Genomic DNA, 16,197 nt, shown 5'->3' on the forward strand with positions numbered 1-16,197 from the left:
TATAATTTCAAGAATTTTCTAGGGTAAAAATAAATCACAGCGTAATTCCATGGGATTTTTTGAAGGATACTTAAAGGGTATGCTGTTTAGATTACAGATTACCTTTAAATCTGAGAATGATTCCAGGAGAATTTGGAAATCCAGGTAAACTCAACGAAAATTCTGAAAATAATTCCAATGGATTTCTTAATTTAATTCCAAGGAATTCTGAGAATAGATCCTACATTTTTCTAGAAAAATTTCAAAGGAATTTCGATGAGAATTCCTAAGATATTCTGGTGCTAATTCTTAGAACATTCAAAAGAGAGTCTTTTAAAGAACTTCTACGGACCATTTCAAAGAATTAATGTAAATTCGGAGTAGAACTTAAAAAAGAATTCCTATGGTAATTCCATGGGAATTTCAGGAGAATAGTAAATGAACGCTGAGGAAAACTCTAAGTGATTTTTCCAGGAGTATTTTTCGGGGAATTGCTAATTAATACACTGCAAGAATTATTAATAATATGAAGAGCATTCCAGCACCCTCCAAATGGTAGCCAAGGATGTTGCAACAAAACTTTTGTATGGCGGCAACTCTTTAAATCGTTATTTAGAGGTGGCCTCGATGATATTTTTGAAAAAAAGAAAAATTTCACAGTCATAGCTGTGTAATTAATTTTGGTATCTATGACAGATACGTATTTCGACTGTGCCGCTAGCCGAAATGTGTCAGAATATAGATGGTGGTATCTTGACGGACGAACGTGAGGTGATCGAAAGGTGGAAGCAGCACTACGATGAACACCTTAATGGAACAGAGGCGGTGAGCAAAGACAGCAGGAGGAACGGCTTGATCTGTGCGGTGGACGAAGTACAAGCAACAGCTCCCACTATAAGTGAAGTTAATACCCCGTAATACCTAGTTTCCACTGGAAATCCTATGTATGAGTGCTCATTGCAAGACAGTCTATATTACATGATATAAGCCATAGTCTGTATGGGTATGATTGATATTCAGGATCTGGGATACAGAACAGCTACCGGAGGAGTGGAAAGAGGGGGTAATATGCACAATATACAAGAAGGGTGACAAGTTAGAATGTGAGAACTACCGAGCGATCACCATTCTCAACGCAGCCTACAAAGTGCTTTCCCAGATCATCTTCCGCCGTCTATCGCCGCTAGTAAGCAGATTTGTGGGAAGTTATCATGCCGGTTTTGTGGACGGACGATCTACAACAGACCAAATCTTCACGTTGCGGCAGATCCAAAATTGTCGCGAATATCAAGTTCCTACACACCACCTATCCATCGATTTTAAAGCCGCTTATGGACGACAACGGTTTTCCCGGGAAACTGACGATACTGATTAAGGCTACGATGGATGGTGTACAGTGCTGTGTGAAGATATCGGGTGCACTAACCGTCCCATTTGAAACACGCAAAGGTCTTCGACAAGGCGATGGCCCTTCTTGTCTAGAAGGCGTTATGAAACGTGCGGGCTTTAACATGCCGGGCACGATCTTCAAAAGGTTCAGCCAGTTCATCTGCTTCGCTGACGACGTTGCAATTGTTTGAAGAACGTTTCAGGTGGTGGCGGACCAGTACGCAAGACTGAAACATGAGGCAGAAAAGGTTCAGTATCTGTTAGCTGGAGGAACCGAGTGCGAAATAACAACTGCAGTAGAGAAATTCGGAGACGCATTTTTACCGGAAGTCGTGCCTACTACGAACTTCAAAAGACCCTAAGGTCGGGTAAACTTCATTTTTACACTAAGTGTACCATGTGCAAGACCCTGATAAGACCGGTAGTAATTTACGGGTGTGAGACATGTAAGGAGGACCTGTAAGCACTGGGAGTTTTCGAACGATGCGTGCTTAAGACCATCTTTGGCGGGGTATATGAAAACGGTGTTTGGAGGAGAAGATTGAACAACGAACTGGCGCAACTCTATGTGAACCCATTATCCAGGAAGTCGCTAAAACTGGAAGGGTACTATGGGCGGGACACGTTGTAAGAATGCCGGATAATAATAATCCGAAAAAATGGTGTTCACCTCAAATCGCGGAGTGGAGCGCGCTAGGTGGTTGGACCACGTGGAGCAAGATCAAGGATGTGTGGGACGCTCGAGGAATTGTTGGCGATACTCGAGTTAGTTGGCGCAACATTGCTATACAGGTTAAATTCCTGAGGGACGTCGGACCAGCAAAGTGAAGTACGTAAGTGCAGTCTTCTTCAGTGTCGTTCCACTACAGACTTATCGAAATCTAACCCCCTTAAGTACTCATCCCCTAGGTAAGAAGGTATAAAAATGAAACTGCAATGCGTAGAATCGGAACCTACCTAACTAAAAAACCAAAGATTTAAGTAAAGCAAAGGTTCAAAATCTTCACAACTCTCTAATAAGGAATCTGTGATCTTGACATTCTTACCTAGGGGATGAGTACTTAAGGGGGTTAGATTTTGATAAGTCTTTAGAGGAAATGACACTGATGAAGAATGCACATTGTTGTCGAAATACGTATCTATCATAGATACCAAAATTAAGTGAAATTACATGGAAGATAACATTTTTTGTTGTTTTATTTAAGTTTTCCTCTAACTACCTAACTTCATAACTTCATTATGTTTGTTATGGCCAATCATTTACAGTTGATGTGCTGTGATGTGATGTGAATCAAGCCCACCATCAGTGCAAGGATTACCAATGTCTGCAGATACTTTACCGGTTATAAAGTTCTGCCTGATGGATTGTTGCAGCCAGGGCGTCACAATATCAGCTTCAATCGACCAAATCCATGCGACGAAGAGACTGCTGGCTTTCTTTTTCTGTTAAAGTCGAACAGCTTCGTAGCATTCTAGAACCTCAGTCGGCGTGCACAAACAAATTTTCAATCGCTTGGCTCTCTTTCTCCCGTCGCTCCATTGGTCTTCCTTTCAAGCTTCGGTGAAACGGATGAGCGAAAGAGCGCTCGACTTTGATAGTTTTATCTTTCATGAAAAACATCAACAGAGGTTTCATGACGTATATGACGGAAAATGAAATAACACATTTAAAGCATTTCTCACGTGAAAACACTTGAAGATTACACGCAATATTTTTAATTTATCTTCCATCCATATATTTATCTAAAAAAAATGATCGAAAACGGGACATAACGCATTTTATACAAATTGAAAGAGCAGTGATAAAGTGTTCGTGAAAGGGGATTGAAAGCCATAATGAGGTTTCATTTAACTAGAAAATCGACGTTAGTTACATTGAAAGCGATGAGCAAAGCAACGACGAGAAGTTCCACAGCCAGCCTTTCCTTCTAAGCGTCCTGCTTTTTTATTTTCGTTTCTTGCTGATAGTCTAGCTAGGCGTTATAGAAATGAAGCGTCGAACACGTATGTATGAGAGAAACAAAAGACCAGTTCATTTTAGAGCTTCGAAAATGTAGAGCCCTGGTTGCAGCAGGGCGAATCAGCTTCATTGAAGACCTTTGGAAGACAAAACGACCAGATGGCCATCTGTAATCACGTTACAAGGGACTGGCAAATCCACGAACCCTCGTCCAGTCAATAAGTCCTTTGATTCCCTTAGGCTGACCCCCTCCCCCAACCAAATTTATAATATAATGTTTTAAAATATATGATTTACAGTTGTGTTCCAATTTTGTCAACCCCTCTGCATCCGAATTATTTTAGATAAACAGTTCCTATTATTTTAAACAATGAATAATGCTTTAAGATCTTGTTTTGGAATTCGTATTATTTTAGAAAAGATTATCAGGAGGGGTTGACAAAAAGGGTTATTTATGTACTATCTGTGGAGTCCCGTAACGTTACTTTTTACCTGTGCATCAACTTTCAATACCAGATTTAATGTCATATTCATACTCGAATCCGTTGAAAAATACACTTAATCTTCTAGTTTACTCGATATCTATCCATTGCTAGAAATAATTTGATAATTATTTATGTTTATGTAGTTGGTGCACAGGTAGATTGAGGTGAAGGAAACGCCACTGATATTAGTATATGTACTCAAAAACTAATTATTTCAATGAATTTACCTATATCAACGAACTTACCTTTTGATGACAACAACTTATCGTACTTCGTGTGCCTAATAATTACGAACTAATTGTCTTATGTTCCTGTAATTTGACGCACCAAGTAACAGTTAATGAACCGACTTTAACTTCGCTAATTGATACTCATTTCCAACAACAGCTTATTTGCGAAACTTGAATTTTGCAGATCGAACATGTTGATCATTCCCTTCTGAAGTCGTATAACTTCTACCTTGCATCGAGTGCTTCTGCTCACAAACACAAACAAAAGAAAGAAAGAAATATACACGACCGTTCATAAAATCATACACCGCGTAAATACATTAATATTAAAAACTATCACTCGCGATACCTCATATTTCTGGTCCAGGAGCACAAGCGAAGAAAAAAAAAATAACGCAGATAGCGACATCTCTTCCGATGCTTACAAACATGATGCAACACGTTCTCTTTCTTGATTCTAAAACTTCCCAGAAAGCGAGAAAACCCCCAATCATACACGTATAACCGTCCGGGAGGCAGAGTAGCACTAATCAGACAAAAGTCGCCGAAAACTATGAAAGCGAACGCACGCACAAAACAGAGAGCAAACTTAAAACACAACCGTATCCGAAGGGGTTCAAAACGGAACAGTTATGCTGGGTTTAGACTAGGCAAGTCAAATGATCAACTCAGTTGAATTGAATTGGCTTGAAAAGTTGAGCCTGGTTCAACTTTTTTCAATTCAAGTGAGTTGATCAAGACAGTTGAATTCAACTGACTTGATCAATTGACTTGCCCTGTCTAAACCCAGCTTCATGGTCAATCATTTACAGTTTCGCTTAAATTCGGCCATTGTGAATCACGCAAAAAAAAAAAAACTTTAGAATGGCGTATTCGAGATTGTTCAACAAATCATAACTCGAAAGTGTCACTTCTAATTAGAATCACGCTGAGAGAAATTTTTGGGAAAATATATATATTTTTTAAATAAAATATACACGGTAAAAAATCATCTAATTTAAGCAAGCAAAATCCAAGAAAGTGTTTAAAATGGCTTAGAAAACTGCAAAAATTCACGTTGAAACATTTAAAAAATCCTTGATCAACTACTTATTGTCAAGTTATTAAACTTTTAAAAACATTTTATTGGCAAATTTTGCACAGAAAACCATTGTTTTCTGTGCAAGATTGCAATATAAAATAATAATATAAAATCTGAGTTCGGAGACTCATAAACTTTCAAAATGGCGGTTGTGTTTATTTGTCAGTATTCGAATCCTATTAGTACTGTCTGCTTGCGTTATTTTATGAAGCAGTATGTTTGTCATCTTACCTATTTGTCTGTTCTAATATTTACATTCTCTCTGTTTTGGTCTGGATATTTCTTTCTTTTTGTTGTTTTGATCTGTTTTTAAGGCCCACCCACATTAGATCCGGATCTGCTGCGTTGCGGTAAAGTGACAGCTAAATCTATTTCCTAACTGTCAAATTTACGTCAACGCAACGCAAACGGATATAATCTTTATAAATCTATTATTTTCCTAAGGTTAGAGTTCACGGTATTCATTACTTTTGCATGGGAAAAACAACAATAAAGATAACTGGTTTTGAAGTTAGCAAATAATATGATGAAATCATATTAAATTCTATTAAATTTTCGGAGAATTTAGCTAATCATAACTTTTTCATTTCCTTCATTCTAGACTAATTCACCCAAGGGACGAACATTTTCAACGCCCAGCATACTCGAGGCCACCAGGGATCGCATAACTTCGATATTCTACATTAAAGTAAAATTGATTTTCAAATTGTGTCAACGAGCTCCATATCATATACCACACACAAAAAAAAAACCCAACCACTTACCCTATCTCGGTCGGCCAGCTATTAAATTCGTCGCGTGACGTTAATCAACAGCGTGTTTGCATTCTCTCAAATGCGTGGGTGTGGTCGCGCGTAATAAACCTGCATTAATTCGCGAAAAGGTAGGCATGGAATGATGGCTTACCGAATTGGATTCAAATTGAAACTGAATCCAATTGAGTGTAAATATAAATAATTAAAAAAAAAGTAATGATACTGTCGTATTAAAGTGTTTGACGCTTGCATTCGTGTTTCTCCGCGATCGCTGCTGCCACCGAGGGAGCAAGCGGAAGCAGCAAGTGTATGTGCTAATTGCATTGAATTATTGAATCTTGTGCATAGAAGAGGAGAAAGAAGTGAATAAAGAATTATTCATACGAACGCGTGCTGTAACGTGAAACCATTGCATTGGCTATCTCCGTTCCTGCTTCTACGGCTGGGTTGAAGTACAGGGCGGGATACAGTGAAGAGGTGGAGCATTAATTGAGTGAGTGTGTTGAGTGATATTAATACATCAGGCGTATCTCGACACATAACCATGGCTTCTTCGGCAACTCTGAGTGCGGAGGGAAGTGGCAAGCAGCAGCAGCAGCAGTCCCCACGCAATACCGGAGGCCAAACAGTGACCAATCCAACCGCGGTTAAGCTGGGTACGATGGAAGTCCCGAAGGCGCTGCAGGATGGTGAAAAATTCCTCAAATGGGATGAGGTGAGTAAACAAGGATGCTTCTTGTGGGGGAGTTTGTGTTGAACAGCAAAAATATCCTCTCTATTCATAGACCAATAAATTGAAGGTAGAATATATCTGGAAAAAATATAGTTGGCCTCTTGACAAAATCGTCTTAGCAGCTTATCGGGTCCACTCTAGTTAATCGTTTCCATTCGGTGTATCCGATGCGGCAAAAGTAAAATACACAAAAGCAATTCAGAATCATCTTAAAATAGCTTTCCAGGCCAAATATCCTTTCCATAAGACCGTAATATTGCAATATTTATACATAAGACCCACTCCGTACAAGTGCAATCCTCGATCCGTTGTGCCCATGAAGCACGATGCTCTGTGGTCGGTGGTTGGTAGGTTTGTCATAAATATAGGCACATACACACACACTTCCACGCTCCGAGCAGTAGACAACCACTTCAAAGACCACCCGGATGAGACGCTCTTGAACTACATATTCGGCTTTGCGATACGCCATGAGCATTCAGGCTGGTTGGGGCGTTATTATACCGTCGTGCCTTGCCTTGATGCTTTCATCCTTTTTCCAAACCGAGAAACATAGGCTTCATCAGGCTGTACATATTCATAGAGGAACATGGGGTAAAATGCACCCCCGAGGCAAAATGACGTTTTGGCCTATTTTCAAATATATTTCCATAACATTGTCGAGGTCATTTTCTCTTGCAGCATCGCTAGTTGAGCCATTGAACTAGTTGATCCATTGAATTCACCGTTGAGGATCTACTGAAAAAGAAGATAGAAATAAAAAACGTATTTTAAATGCCAAAAAGTAATTTTGCCTCGGGCGTGCATAAACCCAGAAGCCCTTACCTATGTAGAATGCTGTGATTCCAGACAAATATTACCTACTCATTTTCTTTGTCGTTTATTCGCTCTATGCTTCATTGTTGATACAAACAATCTCACGTAACGTTTGAAAAGGACCTATCAGATTTCGTAAACAAAACTTGTAACTCCCATTTCGTGCGAACCGAAGGTCGCATACGCAAACCAAGAACACTATCGGGAAGGAGACAATTGTTGTTTACAAAAACTGATAGGCCCTTTCCAAATGTTACGCGAGAAATCTCTTATCTACCGAGTACGGGTGGAACTGATAGAGCCATCATCTTCTCTTCTCATCAACGGGAGGAGCACAACAGCAGCCTCTTCCGGCGCAAATTCTTCTCGAAACCAAACAGACAAATAGAACTTACTACACTAGTAGATTCGAAATGAATGAGTAGATTAGTTGTATATATGTATACCTACCGTATGGAATGCCCGCCTTAATTTGCATGACAGTCTGTTTGGGATGATTTCTCTATTTCGGCAGCATGGTTTCCCCATTCCGCCTTCGGTCAGTATAGGATAATTTATTCCAATTTCAATATTCTTTTTATTAGCGTCAAGGCATTGGCCTGCTGGAGTCCGGTTCGGTTCGGTGAAAAGCTCCAACTGGTCCATACCGAGAGGTCGGGGCCATCATCGGAGCGAATTTCGAAATGGTTGCGATTGCAAATCATGGGAGAGCAGCTGCACAAGGGATTGATGGGTTGTGTTTCGCATTGTGTGCTTTTGTACAACAGGAAATAGGCTTTTTGTTAGGCTAAGCAGATGGCAATCTCTGTTGGGGTTGGTTAACATAAAGAACGTTGTTCAGCGAGTGCTAACGAATAAAAGAAAATGGGTCACCCATGAGATGGGTGATGGAAAAGTTCATTCTATTTTTTGCTGACTTCCATAGACTGCCATTGTAATGGATTATTGGAATTTTATGTTTGTTTAGGCTCCGTTGGTATTAGCGTCTTGGAAGATCTGTATCGTTGAGTGGTTCGTTGAAGTTTGTTTGCGCATTGTTTCTAATTAAATTTCCAAACTGCAATCACTATTTACGTGGTTTGAGATTTAGTTGTGAGATCTGCGGAGTGTTCACATTTTGACCTTGACCAATGCTTCAAAATTTGATGTTATTTTTGCTCTGTTTTCCAAAATAGAAAGCAATTTCATCATTTTAATTTTTATCGCTCTGGAGCATGCCCGCAAATCCTAATTACAGCTAAAATGCTATTATTTGGAGTTATGAAACTATGAGATATTGTAACAACATTTTTTTATGTGATAAATGCAAGAAGAGGAGCTAAAGTTATAACCTGTCAACATTGATTTCAGAGGGTCACCATTAGCAATTTTAAATGTTATGAGCAATCGCGATTGGTGAGCAAAATAGACATAAAGGTAGAACACGAAAATCTTGTTGGAGTTTAAAAATTCGTTTTATTTTTCATAGTTCAATCACAGACAAACAGACATAACTCTTAGAAGAAAATTCTTCAAAAAATATCGTCAAGCGTATTTTGCATGCGCACTAGCACCATCTATCATCCACATTCCCAAGCATTGTTTTGCAACCAAAGCATCATTCGTTTATGCAATTTTTTTCACTAGTTGCTTTTACCTCGTCCTGTCAACGCGTCAGCTGTGTTGAATAAAAACAAAACAGATGGAAGTCAGTGATGTCGGTTCTACGAAATTTTCCGTAGATCTATAGAATTGATTGAATTCTGCAGCAATACGGATCCGTAGGAAAAATTCACAGAAGCTAAGACTTTTTCTTAGGGATTTGTTTTGTTTGTTTAGTGCGCTTTTTCATTTAATGGAAACAAGTTTATAAACGAGGTAATGCATCACTTATTAGTGCCCTTTCTACCACGGCTCATCACTTTAATATGTACACAGAAAAAAATAGTATGTATCAATCTATGATATTCATGGTGAAGTATTGAACATCAATAAATGGTAAAAGTTGATAGAATATTACAGTCATCAACATGATTTGGTCTCGAATTCTGTGTACCTCATACAAAGTAATGTTAGGAACGGAATGACTAATGTGCAGCAGTTTTGATGTAATATTCAACAACTTTTTTTCTGTATTTTTTCAGATGTGGTATGTGTCACCATTTATCATTTGCAAGAGCTGATATCTACTAACTAGACGTGAAAAAGAACTGGCATCACTGATAAGTTTGAAATGTGGGGCTTGCTCAATGCTTCAGTGGTGCCACCATGAGAAATGCAAGCACATTCCCAACTAAAACATTATTTGCGATGAATGTGATTGTGAGTGTTATGTCTGTTTGTCTCTGGTTCAATGTAATAGCTCACAGATAAAAATTCCGAATTTTAATAGTGATGTAAACATTCATTCACGTAAACTAGTATTTCATTTCACGTGACCGAGCAACTTGTAAACAATGTTGTTTACAACAATGGGCTTTTGTATACAATATTTGCTACATTGCATGAAATGTCTCAGAAGTGTACATGATATATAATGTAAACTTATATGATATGTGACGCTCCATCAGGGCTGGAAGCGACTCACTTTTTTGTGACTTGGTCACTTTTTCAAGCCAGTCACTAAAAATTTTCTTTTTTTTAAGGCCAATTCACTAAAGTCACTTTTTCTTGGAATAAGTCACTGTTTCAAACTTTTTTAAACGTGAATTTATTTCAAGATTGATCATTCTTCTGGTTAGGCTTATATTTTGTCCTATTTTTGAACAATTCGAAGTTGACGACCTGCTATAGAGTTTTTGTTACGTTTAATCATTCTTCTCTATCTACAAGGTGTCCACTCATTTGGCTAAATAAAGTTCCCTGCGTTTTTCAGGTTTTTCCATAACTTTAGCGGATAATTTCCAGGTTTATAACAATAATGCTATTTATGAAATGTGTTAAAAATATTTTATAACGCAAACGTTGAACACTTACTTCATTTTAGTAAGTCTAAGATCACAACATGTTTAATGAATTGACGTTTCGTACTATAAAAAATGTGGAAACTTTAATGAAGTTCTATTGACCTCAGAAAGCTAGATCTAGAGATCTTTGGGGAATTCCAGAGATCTTAAGGGGAAGTCCCTGAAACTTTTGCCCAGACTAATGAATTGGTTTAAAAATTGATAAGCGTGAATCTAGACAAATTCAGGATAGTTCCTTGAGGTGCTGAAATAAAATCGAGAACCCTTAAGATGTTCCAAGAGATTATGTATAGAGACCTTGAGAAAATTTATGAAAACTTCAGAAATATTTCAGGAACTTCACAGAAATCAAGAGAATTCCAGGGAAGTTTAAAGGTGTTTACGAGAATTCAATTTATTTTAAAGCAGAACTGAGATCTTCAATAGATTTGAGAGTTTTAGGGAAGCTCCGAGACCATGAAGACAGATAAGACAATTAAAGGACAGTTCAAAAAATTTCAAGGAAATTGCAGAAACCGGAATTTCCGGAAACTTCGGTTTGCTCAGAGAAAATTTCTGGAACGCAATAAAAATTATATGAACATCCGGGACATTTCGAATGTTTAGCTAAGTTGATAAGGTATCATCAATGAAGTTCCATTAATTAAAGAAAAAAAAAACTTCTAGCAAACACCGATATTATATATTCTTGATTGTTTCATTATATTCAGTGAAGTTCTGAGTACTTCGAGGACGATTAGATAACATCAGAAAAATCCCATTAACTTAAGGAAATTTGCAGCGACTTACAAGGAGTTCCTTGGAATTATGAGATATTCCAAGAATTGTATGATTGATGCAGCTTCAGGGAATTATAGATATATATCAGAAAATTAACCGGAACATTTGATCAATTTAGAGAAATTGAGGTAAGCATAGAAAACTTCTTGCAGGGAAGATTAGTGATATAAGGCAAAGTTCCGTGACCGTTTATAAACTTTATAAAACTTAAGGAAAATTGTAGAACTTAAAGGCAATTAAATCAATTCCAGTAAAATACTAAAAAATACTAAGGCAGGGCAGTCTAGAGAATTTTAAGGAAATTGCGAAATATTTTGGTCAGTTTTAAAAACATCAGGAAACTCTAGACTATTGAAGAAGTTATGAATTAGTTTCGATAACTTGAACTTCAGACAAATCTTGAGAACTTCAGTGAAAATCATAGAACTATATTAATTAATTCGCTACGGAGCGGAAGCTTAAGGAAGTTCCTGAAATTTCAGAATAACTTCGAAAATTTCACAGAAGTACAGAGATCTTCAGAAACATTTCGATAACTTCATAAAAGTCTATGGAACCTAAGGGAAGATCCGAGAACTTCAGGAACTTTTATGGACATTTCGGGAGCATCTCAAATAAGTTTATTAAACTTCCAAAAACAAAGGGAATTTCAGGGGAGTTCAGTTCAATTACTTTCTTTAAATTAGCGGGAAATTTAAGATAATTATTGAGTTTTTAACATAAGTCCAAAAGTTCATGCAAGCTTAAACATTTTTAGAACAATTCAATTATATTAATGGTAGTACAACAAGCTTCATGAGAACTGCAAACACTTCAGAAAAGTTTCGAGAACTGCGAGAAAGATATTGATCTAGCTAATAAAGCTCTAAACAAAACAACTTCAAGAAAGAACACATATCCTCACAGCAGAGATATTCCAGAGCAAGGAAATTACATATATTTTAAAAAAGTTTCTAGAAATTCATTGAATTGTTAACACTTAAGAGAAGATTCATGATCGTTTGGAAAATTGTGGAAACTTTAGGAAGTCCGAACAAGTTTAGAGAAGTTAAAATAAATGATGAGAAGTATTGTGAGCATCAGGTTAGTTTCTCAAACTACAAAAGAACATCAAGACAGTTTAATTAAATTCAGGAATATTTCAATTTTTTTCCCAGAGCTCCCGTGGATGGAGGTCGTCAGAAATTATAATAAAATTCCATGAGCCTTAAAACTGTGCAAGGGATTTGACTCCAGATTCTTGAAAATTTCTTGAAATATTATAACTTTTCAGGTCAAAATTTATAAATATATGTATTTGCTACTGAAGATTAATCCATTCTGAATAAAGTTCATTGTGTGAATGAAAATAACTAGGAATATTAAAGGTTTTTATTTTAAAATGCATTCTTAGTAAGATAATTATTAAATTTCCTGAGTAATGATAAGATTCCCAGAGACTTCCAGGTATTTTAAGGAGAAATAGAAATCCCTGAGAATTCCCGGTTTTACAGTTTTTCCAGGCAGTAGACACTTGGAGATTTAGTCATAAACTTTCTATTGAATCTTCCCTCCCCTTGGCTAGTTTTTAATCTGGACGTTGGTGGGCGGGCCTAATCTTATGCTTCATAGTGGAGCGTTGAAGACGGTTGGTTTAGGTCTGGCATCGTTGGCTCATGCCGTGACAGAATAGCGTCATGAGCATGCGATGAGGATTACTGAGCTTCCCCTCTCTCATGAACCATTGCATAAGAGAACCAAAGTTCTAGCCTGAAGTGATAGTATCACACTTGTTACTCCTTTATTTGAAAGCCGCGTTGTAGTACGCTTACGTATAGGCACTGACGTTGGGTGCGATACTGGTGGGTTTTGCCGCAAATCACTCTTATTTTATTTATTTTTACGCAGATAGATTTATTTGGGTTTGCAAGGGAATTATACTATTGAAATATTTCAGAAAGTGCCCAACAGTGCTCCTTCTACTTGCGTGACAAGCTTTCGTTGTTGTTTTCATTGAGGTGGTATTACTCAGGGAACAATATTAAACACCACCATGGTATTGTAACTAATCTTATATATGCTTCATTTTGGTTTGGGATAAATGTTTGAACTATGGCTCGGGATTTCCACGGTGGCGTGCTTCTATTGTGACATATCCATACGTAATTTTGTGGGACGATATAGTGGAAACGTGTGAGTGTAGTTGAAGCATATACCTTATATAATTTTAAAATCAGCTAGGAAACTAATTTCGAAGTGAAGCATTTTAGTCACTTGAAGGTGTCACCTGGGTCGATCTAAGATATAATAAACATAAATCAAAGTCAAAGTCAAAATTATTTGAAACACGTTAAATTTTAGATTACATAGCAGTTTAGCACGAGTTATGATTGATTAGGTAAATTAGAGATTTCAATTATTTATTAAATTAGACTAATGAGGTATCATAATTATCAAAAGAACTTAAATAAGAAAATTTAGACAGCCTAATAACATTAAGTAGATTAACAAAAGAGTTAGGATGCGGGGGGTCCGCTTAGGGAGGCAACTAGCCTTTTCATATATTGTCTGTTTATTTTTATGGTTGCTTTAAAATATCAAGATTTTCGGTTTCTTTACATTTTGCAACACAAATCTAGTACTATGTGTCATTTCCTCAAAACCCCCTAATAACCGACCTCTTCAATCCCTTCCTTTTCCCATGGCGTTCAAGTGGTCCGCATAGACTATTCAGCCATTACCCTTCCTTTATCCTCGGTTTTGGATTGACTTGCGCTCCCATTGCCCCACCAAACGCTGCAAAATGAAACTTTCTATTGAATCTTTCGCTTTAAAGGTTCCTACCGTACATATTTAACTGTTTTTGAGATTCTAATTGAATAAGTCTAAAACATCAAACATTCATTTGGTATGCCAATCAGAACGACTAATTTTCTTCCCTTAGGTCACTTTTTAGTCACTTTTTTACAACCATAAGTCACTATTTGGTCACTTAATTCTTCAATATGGTCTACTTTTTCAAACTGTGATACATTAGTAGGTATTATGCTTGAACTTTTCTTGAACTAGGTTGAACAAATTAAAATATTTTTTGATATTCTCATTTTCTAGAACAAGCATCGTTCAGCACAAAAAGTAATAATTTTTACATGTATTAGCTTCTGAAAATACTCACATATTTTCGAGAATATTTTGATATTTTTGATGATACTGTCAAATACACCTAAGTTGTCTTGTCCCTGCTTCAAACCAATTCTGAAAAGTACAAAATCATTTTATACTATGTTTAATTCTTTCTTTCTAATTCAATTATTTGCTCAACCTCAAATGTTTCATTCAAAGTGTTTTTTTATGTTACTTCATACGCGAAGTTTGCGATTTTCAGAGTTGGTTGGAAATGCTATCGCGTACATCGTACGGGTTAGGTAAAAGGTGTGCGTTTGACTTGGTACTGTCGCATTTTCATCTTCTATTCAATTTTCATACTGCCGTACTCTAACGGAAATATCTACCTACCCTCTTCTAAGATGATTCTCATGTTAGATAGCATTTCCAACCAACCCTCAAATGTTTGTAAAGTCTCTATGTAGCCGATTGCACAAATTTCAAGACTAACGAGGTTTATAAATCTGTAAATTTCAGACATTGCTTGCTTCTCCAAAAGCAACTGCAAAGTAGTAGTTGTAGTTGAAACGCATGGGAAAGTTGAAACGGTAGGTGTTTCTCTTAGCGGAAGTGAATAATCACTGAGATTATTTCTAGTGGCTTGCGGTGCTAAACAATGCTTTTTAAAAAATAATTACAGCGGATATTCATTTCGGCCAAGAGATACACTTACCGTTTCAACTTACCGTTTCAACTTCCCCGCGCGTTTCAACTTGCCTCGGTGTACTTTCTATTGTGACTTGTGAAATTGCGAAGTTTAATGCGAAAAAGGACTAAGATTAATACTAAGATAAAATACTGAAGGGTCAGTTTATGTGTTCATTTCTTCCTGGGAGGCAACTGCATGCTGCTTGCTTTCTTCCGCGCCCACAACTTTCTTCTTTCTTCTGTTTTCTTTTCTTTTACGTTGCTGTTGTTTCCTGCAGCTGAGTAGGTCTCGTCTTTCCGGTAATCGAAAAACGGGCGCTGCTGTTCCTGGTTTCCGCTTATTTGCTCTCCTTTGGCTGTTCTCTCCAGCCTCGTCGATTGCCATAATTTCTTCACCGAGCACTTCAATCTCTTACGCTGTTGTTCACCCGACTACCATACATGCGTATGTACTATGGACTGTACTGAAAAGTAACTTCAAACATTTGACACGTTGTTTCTCGACAATCGTTCTGCATTTTTGAAGTGCATAAGCATCACTCACTTTGTTTACGTGTCAAAAATTATAGGTACAGTTTATCCCATTGCCTTTTTGAGTACCCTCAACATATCGCGAATTGTTATTTAAGACTAAAAAAAAACTCTGCGCGGTTGGTACCACAAACAGAGTAGACCTCAAACTAAAATGCCAGAAACATAAAAAATAATTACAGTCTTACACCAAATTAGTCGGTGTGAGTATTTGGTACGACCGTTGGGGTGGGAGAACTATTTGCATAGTTAGCTGTTGCTCTTCTTATTTTCTGCAAATATATCTAGAATAAATTAACGAAAAAGAGTTTGCTACCACTGTAATGAAAGTAAGAGCTCCCACCTTTGGTCTGGTAGCTTTTTCATCGGTATATTTAGCCTGATTTAAATTCACAGAGGGTTTCTAAAAACAACATTTCGATTGATGTTCAAAATCCTGTTGACATCCATTCAAAAACCGTCCATAACTACGATGAATTGAATGTTTTTAGAAAATTTTAAGGAGGACTGGGTGTTCCAAAACATGCCTTAGTTTATGTGAAATGAATTACTGGTGTCCAGTCGTACACAAAGACCACTTTGATGAACTGTGCAGAATTTGTCGGAAGCTGTTAAATTCATAGTGCAACTATACAGCAGAAATCACCGATATATGTAATTTTTCTGTTGGACTTTTTTAAAACTATACTATCTTAAAGTCAGTACAAGGATTTGTAAATTT

The 16,197-nt window shown here is 37.2% G+C and overlaps 1 protein-coding gene across 5 annotated transcripts in view; it reads left to right on the forward strand.

The window, feature by feature from the left end:
- The window catches only part of Plc21C (Phospholipase C at 21C), a 363,494-nt gene that overhangs the window by 63,272 nt on the left and 284,025 nt on the right, over positions 1 to 16,197 (forward strand). For all 5 annotated transcript variants that reach the window (XM_065228987.1, XM_065228988.1, XM_065228986.1 and 2 more), the window contains one exon: positions 5,726 to 6,594. In XM_065228987.1, the coding sequence (XP_065085059.1) occupies positions 6,424 to 6,594 (171 nt within the window). In that variant the 5' untranslated portion in view covers positions 5,726 to 6,423. The remainder of the gene's footprint in view (positions 1 to 5,725; positions 6,595 to 16,197) is intronic.

This window comes from Ochlerotatus camptorhynchus, unplaced genomic scaffold (genome assembly GCF_037179485.1).
Source record: "Ochlerotatus camptorhynchus isolate MF236.1 unplaced genomic scaffold, CSIRO-AGI_Acam_v1.1 ptg000305l, whole genome shotgun sequence".
Taxonomy (NCBI): Eukaryota; Metazoa; Arthropoda; class Insecta; order Diptera; family Culicidae; genus Ochlerotatus; species Ochlerotatus camptorhynchus.